General features: G+C 41.3%; 1 protein-coding gene across 1 annotated transcript; it reads right to left on the bottom strand.

The window, feature by feature from the left end:
* Positions 1-501: 501 nt before the first annotated feature.
* Positions 502-16,607, bottom strand: lypla2 (lysophospholipase 2). The gene is made up of 10 exons (XM_070846545.1): positions 16,570-16,607; positions 10,165-10,257; positions 8,687-8,718; positions 7,496-7,561; positions 7,160-7,207; positions 6,936-7,006; positions 3,968-4,041; positions 3,741-3,842; positions 3,140-3,310; positions 502-3,000 (listed from the first exon to the last, which is right to left on the bottom strand). Exons 2-10 carry the CDS (start codon positions 10,240-10,242, stop codon positions 2,950-2,952), a joined length of 693 nt encoding a protein of 230 aa, XP_070702646.1. The 5' UTR covers positions 10,243-10,257; positions 16,570-16,607; the 3' UTR covers positions 502-2,949.
* Between the last annotated feature and the right edge of the window lie 114 nt (positions 16,608-16,721).

The following is a 16,721-nucleotide window of genomic DNA, read 5'->3' on the forward strand; positions in this document are numbered from 1 at the left end:
CCACATTTGCCAACCTTTTGTTTACATTTTGATAGCTGTAGTTATTGAAATATGCTGCTTAGTGCAGCCCTGCATATGACACAGGCCTGCAGAGTTAAGATTAAATAGTAAAAACCAAATGTTGGGAACCCCTGACCTCCTGTTAATGGTCATCATAATGCAGGACTTTGGGCTCGAGTCACAAATTTATTAACTAAACACTCGGCTTGGCTAAAATGTGACCACTTGGCCTTCACAAGCCCTTTTGACTTTATTAATAAACTGGAATAAACTTTAAAGTAATTAACACGAATTTATTTGTATTTTCTTGCAAAACTTTTAGTTTAGTACTTTTGTGATTTAGTTTGACAATATTAATTAAAGCATGGAATACTTTTTTCCCCAGAAGAGGACTTGTGGTGGTTGCTTAATTGTACATTTTATTAATTTTATTTTCTAAAATAATCCATCTTTTGATTTATATATCCAACTGTGGAAAATGAAAGACGCTCAACTCAGATGGACTTTTTTTTGGGTCATTTATTCCGCATACAGGTGTTTTGGAAACAAAAAAGCGAAGAGACCACCGGTCTCCCCTCAACATGTTTTCCTAATGCTCATCATTATAAACAGACACAAAAAAAGGATGAGATGACAACAGCGACAAAACACAACGAAAAACATTAAGTATAATAAACAAAAAACACACATGTAGAAAGTCGAAACAAACAACCCAGGAGAAGAAAAAAAAAAAACACCAAAGGGTGTGACATCGTAGCATGGGGGGAAATGTTGGAATAATAATATAAAAAAAAAAAGAGTCAAAGAGAAAAACTAAACTAAACTGAGAGGTGAACACAACACAGGGCTGCATCAGAGAATCAGAGTGATGGGAAAATATAAAAGGACTCGAGATGAGAGAGACATTCATTGATTAGTGAACAACAATCAAAATGGATGTCTGTCCTTCACTTTGTTTCTTTAAAATCAGGTTTAAGAACAGCAATATAGAACATGTAATCATGAGGAGGTCAAAATAAACATTCACAAAGGAAAATGCAGAACACCTGATATATATATATATATATATATATTAAGCACACACGACTCCTCAGTTACACTCCTATGTCCAAACATCATAAGTTGTTCAAGATTAACTTTTTTTTTTGTAAAATCACCCGTTGGTTATGTTGGAACAGCTTCTTGCCAAAGCTCTCCCAGTATATAGCCATTTTTTATTAGAAGTGAACTAGAATAGTGTCGGGTTAAACTTTAAATCTGACCTTTTATGTTCTGTTAGTTACAGTAAGTTGCCAAAGGAGGGAGCTGGGGAGCGAATACTTTCTTCCATTTTCTTGGGAATAGATGGTCTACGCCAGTTTTAAATTCAGGACTGCCATGATGTCTGGAATGATGGGAGGAAACTTTTGCAGCGTTTAAAGAGGGAATTAAATGGGACTGGTGAAGAGGAGGCTGCTGTGGCGTGGGGTGACGCTGAAACACTCGAATGGGGAAGATGCTTGAAGGGGAAAAGTCAGTGGGGTGAACAGTGAAACGACTCGAGGTGTGCAGTCTGTAACCGTGTGGAGTGGTGCATAATTTCATGCAGTCATTCCCCTTTAAGCCTTCGACCTTATTCAAGGAAAGGAAATCAACTGAGGTCATTCACATAAAGCAGAAAGAATTGCTTCAGGGTAGGTGTGGAAGTTTTGAAATAAACAGCACAGGGTGGCAAAAGCATCAATTGATTAGTTTTCTTTTTATTTCAATTGGATTTTTTTCATATAATTCAAGATATTTTATCACACTCATTAAAAAAAAAAGGAAATGTGATGCTGTTGGTAGTTTAATAAAAAGGGCGTTCATAGATAAATGGTCAAGATGAGCGATGCAACACCCGGACAGGCTGCAGTGCGCTGTCACCGGTGGTCGGCGGTGGGATGGATGTGTTGGTGGGAAACCAGCTGCTCCAGCGCTAAAACCAGCACTCCCTGCACCCCGAGTCAGGCTGTGCGAGACTCAAACATGGGAGCGGAGACGCAATCAGACCGATTTCATCTGCTGGGACCTACTGGTGGTTAACAGCAGCTCATAGAGTTGTAAATTACACAGCATCTTATCAAATATGTTACTGTCAGTAGCTTCTGTTTCTGTCTTTGCACTCACTGCCGCCAAACAGCATCGGTTCTTCTCTGCTGCTGTTGTTGTTTCATCGTGCAGCTATAAAATAAGACAGTATTTCCTGAATGATAAAAATCAATCCCACCTTTCTTCCCCATCTTTTCTCTCAAACTGGCTGGATACTGGAAAGCCTCAAGGTTTCAAGAGCTCAGGCAGATCAGAAGCAAATGTGCTTCGCCTCGCTCCACTTAGAAATGAATGGGGGCTGAAATCCGGTCTGACTGCGCCTCAGTTGTCAGGTAGCTGTTAACCTGCTTATCGGCCTCGCTGTCATTTCCCCAATCAATGTCTTACAAACTGATGAAGCAGTGAAAGAGGGAAAGGCGCAGCAGTGGAAGCACTGGAGGATGCGACGGCTGAAAACAAAAGGTTAAGAAGCAAAATGAGGTAAAAATTGAGAAAAACTGAGGTCGGGTGGAGGCGACAGACAGAGGTTGTTTAAATAAAACCAAAGGGAATGTATTGTGTGAGTTGGTGTTTCTCCCTCTGAAAGGCTAAGACTTGTGAGTGCGAGCACTTGTTACGTTATTATCAAATCAGCATGTTTGACGAATTCTGAGTATTGAGTGTTGTTGGATTGGACCGCATGGAGAAGCCTATGTTATGTTTAGCAGTGTGGATCAAATCATTATCATCAAGTGTGTGTGTGTGTGTGTTGTCATGCATGTGTCTGTTATCTTGTCGATGTGTGTGGAAGAGGGGGTGCTCATGGCTGTTTCCTGTGGGAGAATGGCAGACCAGGGGTGAGAGGTCAGTGTCTCAGGGGGTCACAGTGGGGATGAGGTGAGGTCAGATTCGGGGCAAATACTTCTCGATAAATTCCTTTACAGCCTCAATCTCCTGCAAGAGAGCAAAACAGATCAAAGTTGAAAATAAAGATCAACGAATCACATCTATTGCTGAAATAATCAGGAGTGACACAAAGGGTGTTAAAATGTTCTCCACCCGCGTCAGGGTGAAGAGAAACCTGGTGCAGTACCTGAGGACAGGAGCTGTGAATGAGACTTGGGTAGGTTTTGAAGGTGATCATCTGAGGGTTGACTATGTATCTGAGTTTTGCTGCCGTCATGGCACCAAACTGCACTGGTATCATGGTGTCCATCTCCCCGTGGCACTGCAGGATCGGGATGTTCTTATTGCCGCTAGACGCCTGCAGGACAGACACAACAGACTCAGACAGCATCCGAAGTGAGGTGGAGAATTTTTAGCAATCTTTTCTTTTGGTTTGTAGAAAGTTTAAAGGTTTTCTATACAATATACAAATATACACGTCTGCCCCTGCCATAGTGGCTGACTGACTCTCTACTGTGTTAGCTCAACTGAGACTGTCGCTGGGAAGCAGCTCTAACTCATACTAGACTCACATACACTAACAGCAAACGAGCATCCGATGATTGTGTTGTACAGCATAACATCAGATTTATTTGTACAATTGTATTTTCACTTTTGGTGTTATTTTCATTGTAAAATGTGGCTTAAATGTAATAGTGTAATAACAGTCGATTAAAATAACTTAAATTCAACTTGCTGATACGTGTAGACACCCTGATAAGACATATAACATATAACTGTGACTGTACCGAGGGGAAACTCTTGTGAAGCGGTAGCCAGCAGCTGAGGGCCACAACACCAGCCACCTGATGCTGGCAGGTCAAGGCGGTATACAAGGACAAAGCCCCACCCTGAAGAGGAATGGATCACCCAGACAGTGGGAGACATTTAGTACATTGCATTAATTTACATTACTTAATATATCAAGTTACAAACATTACTCTTATAAATAAACAAAGAAGCCACTGAGTCCTACCTGAGAGAATCCACCGAGAATTATACGGTGTGGGGGGATCCCATTTTTGGCCTCATGTTCAATTATAGCCTTGACTGGAGGAAAGCAAGAACAAATGCACATTATTCAACATGTCAGAGAGAAGCATGTAATGCAGGTGGCAAAACAAAACCTTCAGATGTTACAGAGTGAGGAGTGATTTGTAACAGGCAGATATTCTGGTGTCGACTTGTCTAACTTTCAGCATAGAAAAAGCAGATCAAACTGTCACTTTTAGGAATCGTTTCAAACTTTCATCGTACTGTAATAATCAGGTAATTATGGGAAAAATGGCGCCGACTTTCAGATAGTCTCTTCTCCAACGCTTTCATGCTGTTGCAATCAGTCGTTCACATGAAAAGTGTAAAAAAGAAACACTTAAAAGAGAAGTTCAAGCTTGTCTACTTGCTCCTCTCCAGGGTCTCAGATTAACTTTTCACTGCCTGCAACTGTGGCAGGAATCTGTGTGTTAAATGAAGGATTAACATTTCATTATCTACGGGCCATTTAATGTAAAGAATAAAAATGAACAATTGTTTCCGTCCACTGCAGTTTTTGTTACTACAGGAGTTGGTTCATCCATATGAACAGCAGGTGGCGCTACCTCTCCAGTCAAAAAACCATTAAACCACTGCAGGAGTAGAGGGTGTGATGACATTTTTAAAAGCGCTCCAGGCAGACCGCAAATGGTGAAAAATGATGTAGAAAACCACACAGAAAAATAACATTTCTCTTAGTTTCATGACTAAACTGTATAAAGGAAGTGGGTGTAAATGTGGAAGTGCTAAAGCAGGCCTGCTTTAGGGCGGGACTACACTGTGACAAATCAATGGGACGGCCATGAAACCAAGATGGCAGTGCCCATAAAGTCAAACTCAAGGCTTCAAACGGGCAGTTCACAAACTAATGGCTGACGTCACGGTGGCTACGTTCACTCCTTCTTTCCTATTCAATCATACAATAACCTTATTATTAAATGTGTCTGTCTGTGTATTTGGGAAATATTTGGAGCTCATTTACTGGTGAAAGAAACATCTTGATATAAATATTTAGTATAAAAGGTGTTATTACAGGGGTCGTTACACTTTTTAAGAGAAAAACTGAGGCCTAAATTATAAAGGTATATTAAAAAGTTGGTCACATTTATAACAGCTACTTTGGAATACACTTTGGATAGTTCTGTAGACTCTGTAACTATTTTAAATTGAATTAATGAAGGCCGAGCACTCATCAAAGATGAGTGCCTCACAGCCGAAAGCAAAACACGTCTCAGCCATCGTTTTAAAGTAGTGAAACTTAGTTAACTTGCAAAATTATGATAAGTAGCTGGGCCTGGTTTCTCCTCTGGCTTGCAGCGCTAAAGCAGATGCATGTACTGATACGTAAAGCGTCACCTTCAGTTTGCCTGACTGAACCCTTTTTATAAAACTGTCCTTGGTACATTGCAGTTTCAAAGCATTTCTGTTCGGAGCCAGCTGCTCATCTTTGCTCCCGATATGTCTTGTAGCACATGAGAAACACCACATGGACATGTTAACAAGGTTAAAAACTTGATTTCCACCGGAGGGGGCCTCCAGTGGATTGAAGGCCAGCACCAGCTCAGTAAAATTGGTGTCAGGAGTCTTGGGAGAGCAGGATATTTGGGACTGCACGCAGTGTCTGCTCTGTAAATATCTGACGAAGTGGGCCTTTGGCAGGTTAAACCACTGAAACAGTTGGTCGAATGAGTCTATGAACACGTGTTTGAAGCACTTTATGCATTTTTTCTGCCAATCCTGGTATGTTACATTTTATAGGGATGGGATAAAAATGTGGTTAGAGACGACGGGCTTGTAAAAGAAGGAACCCACAATATTATATAATATGTATAATGTATATAATATTGATGTATAAAATTGATCGAGTGGACTTTCTCTCATATTGTGGCAGGTAACCTTTTTTTCTCCAAACAGGCAGGTCGCCTCTTTTGGGCTTATTTCCATAAACCACATTGCTTGTTTATGTTATGAGATCCTGCAAGAAGTATTGTCATATTTCTACTTTTTTTTAAGGCTGAAACTAAAAGGTGGGTGATGCTTCTGCTGTTGTTGCTCTTTGGCAGTGGAACAGCCTCCCGCAAAAGACTCAAGAGGAGAAAAAGCATATTTTTCCTGATTTCATAAAATTATAGGAAATTGTGTATCCACTTTATTCTGCTTGCTTTACAGAAATTGACTTTTCTCTCTTTTATAATCCCTTTTTCTCTTTTATTCATCCAGTAAAGCACTTTCTGTTTTGAGAAATGCTTCATTAACCCTTGTATGGTGTTCGGGTTTGTGGGACCCGATTTAATCCGTTTTCATGATCTTTATCAAAAGAAAAAAGATCCAATTAATTATTTTTTCAAACTCAGACTCATCAATATGAGCCAAGGCCAGTGAGTCTGAGTTTGAAAAAATAATTAATTGTATCTTTTTTCTCTTGATAAAAAAAATGAAATCGGGTCCCACAGACCTTCAAACATACACGGGTTAATAACGTTTGCATGCTTGGCTCATGGTTGTTACTTGAAGCTGATGCCCTGAACAAACGTATTCCTTCATTATGATGAATATGAGAACTGTAGCTTATTTTAACACCATCCTGCTGCTGAAAATACTCACTGGAGCACTAACTGTGTATTAATCCATGACTGAAAATAGTCCCAAACAAACACACCATTTCCTACTGTGTTAGTAATAGTTGCTAAAAGCTTCAGTGTCTGGCTGTTTTAGCCTTTTTTAAAAATCCAACTATACATTTTTGACTGATTTATAAAGACTAAGGTCTTCATCAGGAACCAATGTGAGTGTCGCAGTTGGTGTTTGTCTTTTGTTGTTGGTAAAAAATATAAAGAATAACGTTGGTGCCATCTAATTAGTATACGTGTAATTCTGCTATTATGGACCAGAATTAAAAACATTAAACTCACTGTCGTCTGCTGCCTTCTTGATTCCAGATTCGTCCTCTTGGGATTCAGGGCTGAGACCCATGAGGTCAAACCTGCACACACGCAGAGGCGGGCGTTAAAGGAAATCAATACATACAATCACAGTATTGTCAATGCCAGTATGGAAGCCTATTGTGGCCCCCAGCGAAACAACAGCACCCAGTGTTGAGCTAAAAGGCTGCTTCTCTTTCATCACGCCAACTCACCACGCGGGCATCGTCATCTTCATGTTGAGAGTGACGGGAATTCTGGGCCTGTGGGAGGAGGGGAAAGGGAGGAAGACAAATGAAAACATGACAGTCACTGGAGGAGATCACCAGCAACCAGGAGCTAAATGTTGGTGGATTGATTTATTCACTCAACATGACAGGATGGATGGTTTGAAGCGGTTTTTACATTCTGACCAGCAGGAAAAAGCCGTATATTAATGCTGTGCTTCACACAACCACACAGAGAAAAATATGTTAGTTGTCTTCCTTGCTGTAAAGTGGCAGCCGTGGAAGCATAAATGTGACAGAAGGATCGGAGGAATAAAGACTTACGCGCTGGGGCAGATGTACTTGACGTGAGGCAGCCTGATCGCCGTCAAAGTGTCTGCCCACCCATGCCTGACAGAAAACAGACAAAAAGCTCTTTGTTTCTAATCCAACATGCAGTATGTGGTACATCAAACCCAAATGTCTTTCAGCCAATTAAATACAATATGCAGCACCATATGAAGTCACCTCTAAGGTATAATTAGGCACTTACGGGATAATTCCAGCCTTTTTAAGCCCAGGACCTATTTTTAAAAATATATATATTTTGGGTTCTAAAGGACTGGTAGATAGAAAAACTTTAAGAATTGGTCCAGCCAAAAACAGGCTGTAATGGCTGTAATGTAGTCCTTCGGGCAATTGGGCCTGATTAGAGCTCATTCACTAAAAGTGCTTGTTTTTGCCACTGACAGGCTCAGATTGTTATTAAAAGTGTCTGACAACATAAAGGAAATTATCCCAACAGAGGCAGACCTGTAAGATGATTTATGGATAACAAAAAGCAGCCGCTATTCAAACCCACCAGACTCCACTGACAAAAACTGTAATTTTACCTCATAGAACACAGAGAGGCTGGTCTTCTGCTGCCTCGATCAGTTAGTTTGTTTGTGTCATTTTATTTTACACCAATATTGCGTTGGATCTGAGGCAACCCTTTGCAACATCAAAGTTACACAACAACCCAAATAAACTAACCAATGGAGGCAGCAAAACACTTCTGTGTTCTACCGAGGTAAAATTACTGGTTTTGTCAGTGAAGTCTGGTGGGTTTGAATAGCACGTTTACAACTCCTGACCAATCAAAGCAGACTGGACTTTTTTAGAGGGGGGCCTTAAAGAGACAGGAGCTAAAGCACAGTGTTCAAAAAGAGGCTGAACAGAGCAGTATGCACAGTATGAGAAAAATAATGCAATTGGCAATGTCTTATTTCTTGTTAAACAACACATTTCAGTCTGGGTTTAACGCCCAGCTAACGTCATTAAAAGCATTTGTTGTGACATCTGAAACAGTATTAATTACTTTGCTGATGCAGCCTACAAGTATGAAGATGTGTAAATCATGTAGTGTATAGGTGGACCTCTACTCTATACTCAATAAATCAATCTAGAAAACACAATAAGGCATTTAATCTGTCACTGACGGCTAAACGTACTGACATTCAACATGAATTAAGATGTGATTAAAATGTCACTCACCCCGTGTCTCCCAGCCCATGAAGGAAGATCACCTGCAGCACAGATAAAAAACATGATTAGGACTTTCTCTTACTCTTAAATATTCTGGGGATGCAAATGCAGATACAAAGACATTCAGGAGTTTCTGACAGCGATACATCACACTGGACATCACTTGCTGGAAGAAGAGCATTGTGTTCAGTTCCATCTTGCACCAAAAGAAAAATCCTCTTTTATCTTTGAGACAATTTATCACATTGCATCGGTCTTGTGCACACGATGTACTACTCTTAAGTGTGCGTACTGGCTCCAAAACAGAGAAAAAACAGGTGCCAATCTCCAGTTCTTGCCAGGATGAGCTCTCCCCGCCAGTTTCCACGTACACTACTTCCAGCACAGCAACCATGAAAGGGAATAACAAATATTCAGAAAGCTATTCGCTGCTCTTTGGCTGGAAATCAGTGCGTCAGCTATATTGGCAGAGATCAAAACCCGTTTCTTCCATGTAGGGTTTGAGACGAGGTTCAGCACCGGACAATCAGCTTTGATCCTGATCGTAAACAGATCCCTGCGCTGCACCCGACAACGGCCCGTTTCATTTTAACACACGGATCCAGCTGAGCATCGACACACTGTGTCCTCTGACTGTACTAGTTACACCTCCTGCTACAGGTGCAGCTACAGGTGTGCCTAGGAATGTTTCTGCAAACTATGTTAAAGCTTAAAGCTGGTGTTCATTGCTTTTAAAGGTCCAATCTGTCTTTTTTTTTGTCCAAGTAACAACAAAAATAAGACGTCTAGGCACTCCAGATATAAAAATGTAACGAGAAAAGAGACAATAGAAATAAAATAGATAAAAGAAAATAAATGAAATATTCACATAGGCAGTGTGAAAAAAGGAGAAATTATACAAAGAAAAAACGTAGAAAACAAAATGTATACCCTCACAGAAGATAACTTATATTCATATCTGAAAATATAAACAAAGAGCTTAACTTTGTGGTGAAATGTAAGAATTTACTATGTTAGCTGATCATAATCTAAATAAATGCTGCATTACTGCAGTTTTTTACAAACAATACTGAGAGAAAAGGCCTCGTCCTGCCTCTGAAGTTCTCTGCCTGGAAAGTAAAGACCCGCTAGATGGGAGGGTGTTTTGGTTTGAATCCCTCTTTAATATCAAGCACTGCAGAGCGATGACTGTCTGATCTGGGTCGACGCAGCGAGACAGACGTCTGAAGAGGAAGCCAGAGTTCAGGTTGACCTGTCAGGCAGCGGCAAGGCCACAGAAATCCCTCCATCATCATCATCATCATCATCATCATCATCAAAATACTATGTTTGATATCTACAGCTGAAAGTGTCCATGAGAGCTAGACGTTGACACTTTCCCACCCATCCTCAGCTGCTCAGGGACTATACGATGCTTTCAGTGAGAGTATCGATAACACAGAAATGATCAGTTAAACGTATGTGAGGGTTTCCGTGGTTTCACTCACCGCCGCGGTCTCCTTCTCCAGCCCAGACACCGTCACAGCCTCGGTGAGCAGCGGAAAAGACATGTTGTTGCCACACATACACTGAAGGAGGTGCTGGGGTCAGAAGAGAGGACAGAAAAACCATGTCATGACATGTCAAACAAAGAGCTTCATTTAACTGATACACTTTGAGCAATTTTGGGGGGAAAAAATCTGTTAACCATGAGAAACATCTTTTATTCCTGTGGTTGGAGAGATTAGCCAAGACCGACATCTTCTGGAGCATATTATGATTGATAAATGTTCCTAATAATCCAAAGAGATATTAGTTCACAACAATAATCTACCAATCTACTTTGTTTTCTAATGAACCAGCTCTTTAATCCGGAGTAATTTGATTCAATCATATTAAATCTGGGAAGACTTGTTGTCTCTGGTTTCTACATCTGCACTGACTGACAACTGTAACATAGAAAAAAAAAACAATCCAAAAAAACTGATCCAAATCAATTCCTAAAAGAAAATACTCTAATACATTTTAAAACTTCCAAATATCCACATTCAGTATTGGCCTAAAAAATCCAGTATCACTTTATTAATTTTCTTAATTTCCTCTGAACCAGTTCAGAAATGACTAAAACCAAATGTTCGAATCATTGAGGCAAATTCTGAGTGAGTAAGTAGTTTACTCAGAACGGGGCGATTAGATATTTGTAATGCGCAGCGTACAGCCGCATCTCTCATGTAGTTTTTTTGACGTCTGCAATGACAATAAGCGGCAGGTTATAAGTGAAGCCATTCAGTCCGCAGACTGGAACAAAGCTGAACATACCACTTACACACACAAACACATAATGAACCTGCTCGCTGAACCCAAAACAGCAGTCATGAGGTATGTGTTTGTGTGCGTCGGGCAGATTTCTGTAGTCAGCAAGTGGGGGGACTCATTAACTAAATGAAAAGCACCCCCCCTCCCACTGTACTCTGTAAATGGGCTGCAGACGACCATCCCTCTGCACAGTGAGCCAGCCATCGATAACAAGCCTGAGACCCGGTTGTGGTGTTACGCTACAGTCGAGCAGTAAAAGCCTTCCCTCCTTAATGCCCTTTAACTTTCTGATGGTGATGTGGGGCAGGACGTGACAAGACGGGACGGGCGTGTCAGACGGCGTGCAGCCTGATTGGTAAACAGGCGACGAGGGGAGACGGAGAAATGTCTGAAACACAAAGGTTAATGTGTAAACCTTGAGCGGGATTACACTCTGTGGGCGTTTAAATTCCACCACTGTTATGGCCGAGCTAAATGCTGCTCAGCTTTGCCTTTATGTTTGCAGGCGATAAATTATCCTCTGAAGGTCATATTCCCTGCCAGAATACATGGAAGTGGAGGGTAAACGTGTGATTTAACTGCCCAAAGTGTGGACAAAAGAAGGCTGTTTTTGCCCTTCATACTGACCCTTGGTAAATGAGTAATAGTGGAATAATAAGTGGGCACAGTTAAAGCTGGGGTAGGCCGTTTATTTTTGGTGTCATTGGGGAAAAAAATCCATATTAACCTTTCAGCATCTTGTAATTCAAGTGGTCTGAGAGAAAACGAGACTTGTGTACCTCCTCTTGGCTGTTTTCAGGCTTTAATAAATCTCATCTGTGGCGAGAGACTCTGGCCAATCACAGGTCCTCTCACAGTGAGAGAGCGTTCCTATTGGCTGCTCAACAAGCGCAGAGGTAACGCTGATTCAAAGTCATGCACAAAAGGTTTCTAGTCCAACACTGGCAACAACTGTCTATGCTGCAAAGCACCAGGAAGACGGACACAATAAAACCCTGGTTAATATCATTTAAGAGGTGAAGAGTTGGAGAGAGCAACTAAGCTGCTAACTTCTTTATCCTGTAATATCTAAATGTGTTGCAGTGGTTTATAAGGTTGTGTCGTGGATGTAACATTATTATCAGACCTCTTAGAACACATCCAGATGTAGATTTAGCATGAAAGCAGGTGATTAGCGGCTTTGTTGAATGATGCTAATAGTTCAGCCTCTTGCTAACTGTAACATTAGTCAAAGGCTCGTGTGTGCGGCTGATTAAAGTTCACATTTATGTAGCGCTGAAGCTGTTAACTTCATTTTCCTGTAATATCAACATGTGTTGCAGAGGTCGTTGTGTCCACAGATTGACCACTGAGTGGCTGAATGCTGCTAGTAGTTTAGCCTTGTGCTAACGGTAGCTAACGGTTGCAGCTAACTCCAGTTCATCCAGCTTTAGGCAAAGAGGAAAATCATCTTTTTCATGCTGTATGAAGTTCTGGAGTGAATCTTGAAGCACCAAACAGTATTAGCAGTAATCCAGTGCTGCGTACTTTATCATTTAAACAATGTGAGAGGATCAAAGAGGTTAAATTATACAGTATCTCACAAAAACAGAATAAATAGAAAACATAATAAATAAAGAGCTTTATGCCGTAGTTTTTTTCTTCTTTTCATCCCAATTCATTATCAATCAATAATCAATGCTGTGACCCTTTTGGGGGGCCGATCTCTGGGTTGGGAACCACTGGACTAAACTATCTAATTGTAAATAAAGTAGTTAAACCAGTTCCACCTTGAGTAGCGACAACAGTAACATGCTGCTTCCACACTGTACTAACAAAATACTTCCAGGCCTTTTACTTCTGTGCTCTTAGTGGGATTTTAAATGCAGGACCTTTACTTGTACTGGAGTGTGTTCAGAGTGTGGACCTGGAACATCAACTTAGGTAAAAGATGTGAGTACTTTCTCCACAACTGAATGTTTTCTACTAAGCCTTTTAAGGTGAGACCGACCCCTCACTATGATTCTGTTGGTCACAAACAAAATGAAATGTGCCTCAGAAGGGGTGCGTTCATGGTCACCGAGTTCTAACTCCGTTTTAAAACCCTCCTTTTATCAAATGTAATTCAGCTGCACTCTGTTTGAGAACACACAGAGCCACGGAGATAATATGACTAAAAGCTCTGGAGGAAGAGGAGTGAGAGATAGAAGGAGATAATAAGAAAAGAGGAGTGGGAGGTGGAGGAGTGCGGGAACACTGGACAAACCTGTTTGAACAAATAGGACAAGCCCCCAAAACAGGAAGCATATGCAAAGAGGCGATTAATGGCTTTTATACGCTTTTTTTTCCACCTGTTATTGTTCAGAAGATTAACATACAACAATGGGCCGTAATGCGGACCAACAGCATTAAGCGTGAAGCACCGAGTGGGTTTTCAGCCCAGGCTCTACGACACAATGGCTCTCTTCTGGAGGAGGCCGGTGGTTAAAAATAGTGTCACGCTGTGTACAAACATCCAGTCCAGTTCAGGCTGAATCTAAAAAAAAAAAAAACTACTGAAAACAGGACTTGTTCCAATAAACAAATTCAATTTAATCTATGACTTGGGACTGCATCCATCTCCTGACTGTGCCCTGAATGGACGCAGCCACAGCATGATTATTAATGTTTCCTTCATTTTCCACAACCCTCTGCCAGTAATGACATTAATAATCATAACATTTAATCTGTGGGTGGAAATGTTCCTTCACAACTTCTTGGTCCAAATGAATAGTACTGATTGATTTCTTTACTATTACAATTGTTTTCATTAAGTTAATTATGCTAAATTGCTTGTTTTGTCCAATAATCAGACAAAAACTCTCAAATACTTCATTCAAAATAAATATATCACAAAGAAAAGCAGAAAAGCCGGACCTTATGTAAGATGGAAGCAGAGGATATTTCATTTCTACTGAGACAATTGAACCGATTATGAAAATAGTTGGCGATTAATCCACTGATCACTTCATTTTGTTAAACCCATAAGAATCTGGACTCATTTCTCCTTTAAGTCAAATGATGGGGGATTTAAAACAGACTAAATGGACCACGAGGAACACATTTCTGAACTTATTTTTGAGATACTACCTCTACTGTCTAAGGTCTGAAATCTATATCACAGCATTATTATTCGATTTTTCGCTGTTTCATATCAACTTCTTCATAAAATATGGTCAGGACAGGTTACTTTTAATCTAGGACAGTATTAGAATTGTTAAATTGTTTGAAACTTACCTTTTAATAACAAAAACAAGCTGTTTAAAACCAGCTAGTTGTGTCACAGGTTTTAATCAGGCAGACCAACTTTTTTGAAATGGTGTCCTGGGAACACACCTGGGATGTGTGTGTTCTTAAGGGTTATATTATAAGTCATTTATTAAACAAAAGAGCCAAACATTTCCTGGTTCATCTTCTAAAATCGATTTCTTGCCATTTTAAGACCTCGCCTTAAGCTCTGTGGACGTGTGTTTTATGCTCTTCTTTACTTTAAATTATTAATCAATGAATGAAAACAATTAGCCGTGTACCGACTACATGTTATGGTTTGTTGGTCCATGGAGACGCTGGCAATGAAGCTCATGGTCACTGGTTTGAGTCCAGCTGGGAAGCTCACCCTCAGTCCCTGTTATCTTTCTATTGTCTGTATAAACACTTTTAAACCACCACACATAAACTAGGCCATGAAACTGATGTAAATGATAACCTTGCATTTTGCTCATCATGTTACCTCGTTGTAAAGTTTGGCTGCAGATCATTTCCCTGTTTGTAAGACTTAAATAAAACACTGACCTCTAACAGCGTTATGTGTTTATGTTCCTCCGTCACAATCTGTTTCTCTATATTACATTTGTGCACCTTCTGACACCCGTGGGCCTCCTTGGAAACGTTTCCCTGGTATTAAAAGCTGCGTTGTAGTTAAGTGACAACGAGCAGCATCAAAGCACCGACAATAATACCTTGAATACTGTCAGAAGACTGAGTGGAAATGCTTAATTTCTCAGCGTGACTTTTTCAAAGCAGCAGCACAAGAAAAGAAAAGAAAAGAAAAGAAAAACGGCTCCTGTGTTGCAGCGAACTTAAAGCAGATCACGAGTCTCCATCCTGCATGACTGCAATTACATTTAAGTCAAAATAAGAGCTGTGCTGCTGTGTGTGTGTGTGTGTGTGTGCGTATACATATATGTGTGTGTGTGGATGTCAAACGGCTGAACATACACACACACACACACACACTCTCTCCAGGCTGCTGCACTCAGACAGCTCTTTGCTCAATGGCTACGGATGGCTGGCAAACAACAGGATAATATGCGGCAGTGAGTGACAGGCATCCCCCCTCCTCACACACACACACACACACACACACACACACACACACTCACACCATCCAGCAGCAGCAGCTCACCCTGCTCTCCGCCCGCTGTTGGAGGTTAACAGCCCGGCTAGCTGCTGCAGAAACACCCCGCAGTCAAACCGAAAGCAGTGACTCTGTTAATGCTGCCAGACAGGAAGAATCAGGATCAGTAGCTGAGGAGGAGGAAGAGGAGGGTGATGGGGGAGTCGAAGATGAAGGAGACAATGAATGGTTGAAGCTTAGCCATGTTATACGACCCACCATCACCACCACCACCACCACCATCCTCCTCCTCCTCCTCCTCCTCGGTGGTGATGACATGGGGATTAATCCCGGTTTAGCCGGACACACACTCACTCCTCCACACAATGACTGCTGGAGCTGCTAGCCGCTGGATTTTAGCCTCCACAGTTTTCCACAACAGGATTAATTCACCGCTCTCTGCTGCGCTGTTTGCGCACAGCCTGCCGCACTGTGGGACATTTGTGGCTACCGAGGAATTCAATTTGTTTTTTAGCAAACATGTTTGGTGTTTAAAAGTAGGTAGGCCGGGGCCTTGGCTGCTGCGAGCAAATCCGGCCAGAAAACACACAGATAATCTGCCATAAAGGACAGAAATGGCATATTAAATGTGGGTTTAATGATTTAACTGTAATAAATGATCAAAGTTGCCAATCCGTCCTAATTTCCTGCCCCCTTCCTGGAGTTTCAATACCCTACATTTGCACCCCCCACACATGAATACATTTCAAAATCTCTTTACTGGAAATAGTATCCTGCTGGTTGTATCTGTGTTTCTTAAATTATGTATTTAATCCACATATTTATCAGCTGTGTCTAAACAGAGCGATAGATTAGCGCAAACACACACATATAAATATATATATATATATAAATAAATCCATATAAATCAGACAGAAGGAGGCAGATGGAGGCAGGAGGGGAGGTGCGGGTGGGTGCTTTACGTTATATTCATGAGCTTATTGTTAAAGATCAGCTCTACGCGTGATTGTAAAGGACCAGAGGAGCAGAATCGCTTGTTGACCGGCGCTCCTGTTGTTGGACGCCGCCATTCAAATTTCGGACCTCGAACACGAGCCTGTTTTTAAGAAGACCCCCCACCCCCCAGGCAACAAAAGGCGACATTAAGAATGAGTTTGGACCGAACTAAAGCGGTCCAAACTGACCCCGCGGCCCTGTAGCTGATAGAAATCCGTGTACTCACCGATTGCTGTCCCAGTTCTCGACGTAACGGAACGGAACTTCCGGTACTGGCTGAAGCAGGGGGCGGGCACAGAACGTGGGGACGTCATCGCCTAGCAACGCCCTGCCGTAGATCACGACCGTGGAACCCGAATGTTCGTGGTGGATTCGATC

Source organism: Pempheris klunzingeri, chromosome 16 (assembly GCF_042242105.1).
Source record: "Pempheris klunzingeri isolate RE-2024b chromosome 16, fPemKlu1.hap1, whole genome shotgun sequence".
Lineage (NCBI taxonomy): Eukaryota > Metazoa > Chordata > Actinopteri > Acropomatiformes > Pempheridae > Pempheris > Pempheris klunzingeri.

Coding starts and splice junctions, on each gene's coding strand:
- lypla2 (XM_070846545.1), bottom strand. CDS start 10,242: ATGTGTGGCAACAACATGTCTTTTCCGCTGCTCACCGAGGCTGTGACG. Junction 7,562..8,686: donor CATGGGCTGGGAGACACGGG/GTGAGTGACATT, acceptor GTTTTCTGTCAG/GCATGGGTGGGCAGACACTT. Junction 4,042..6,935: donor CAAGAAGGCAGCAGACGACA/GTGAGTTTAATG, acceptor GCTTTCCTCCAG/TCAAGGCTATAATTGAACAT.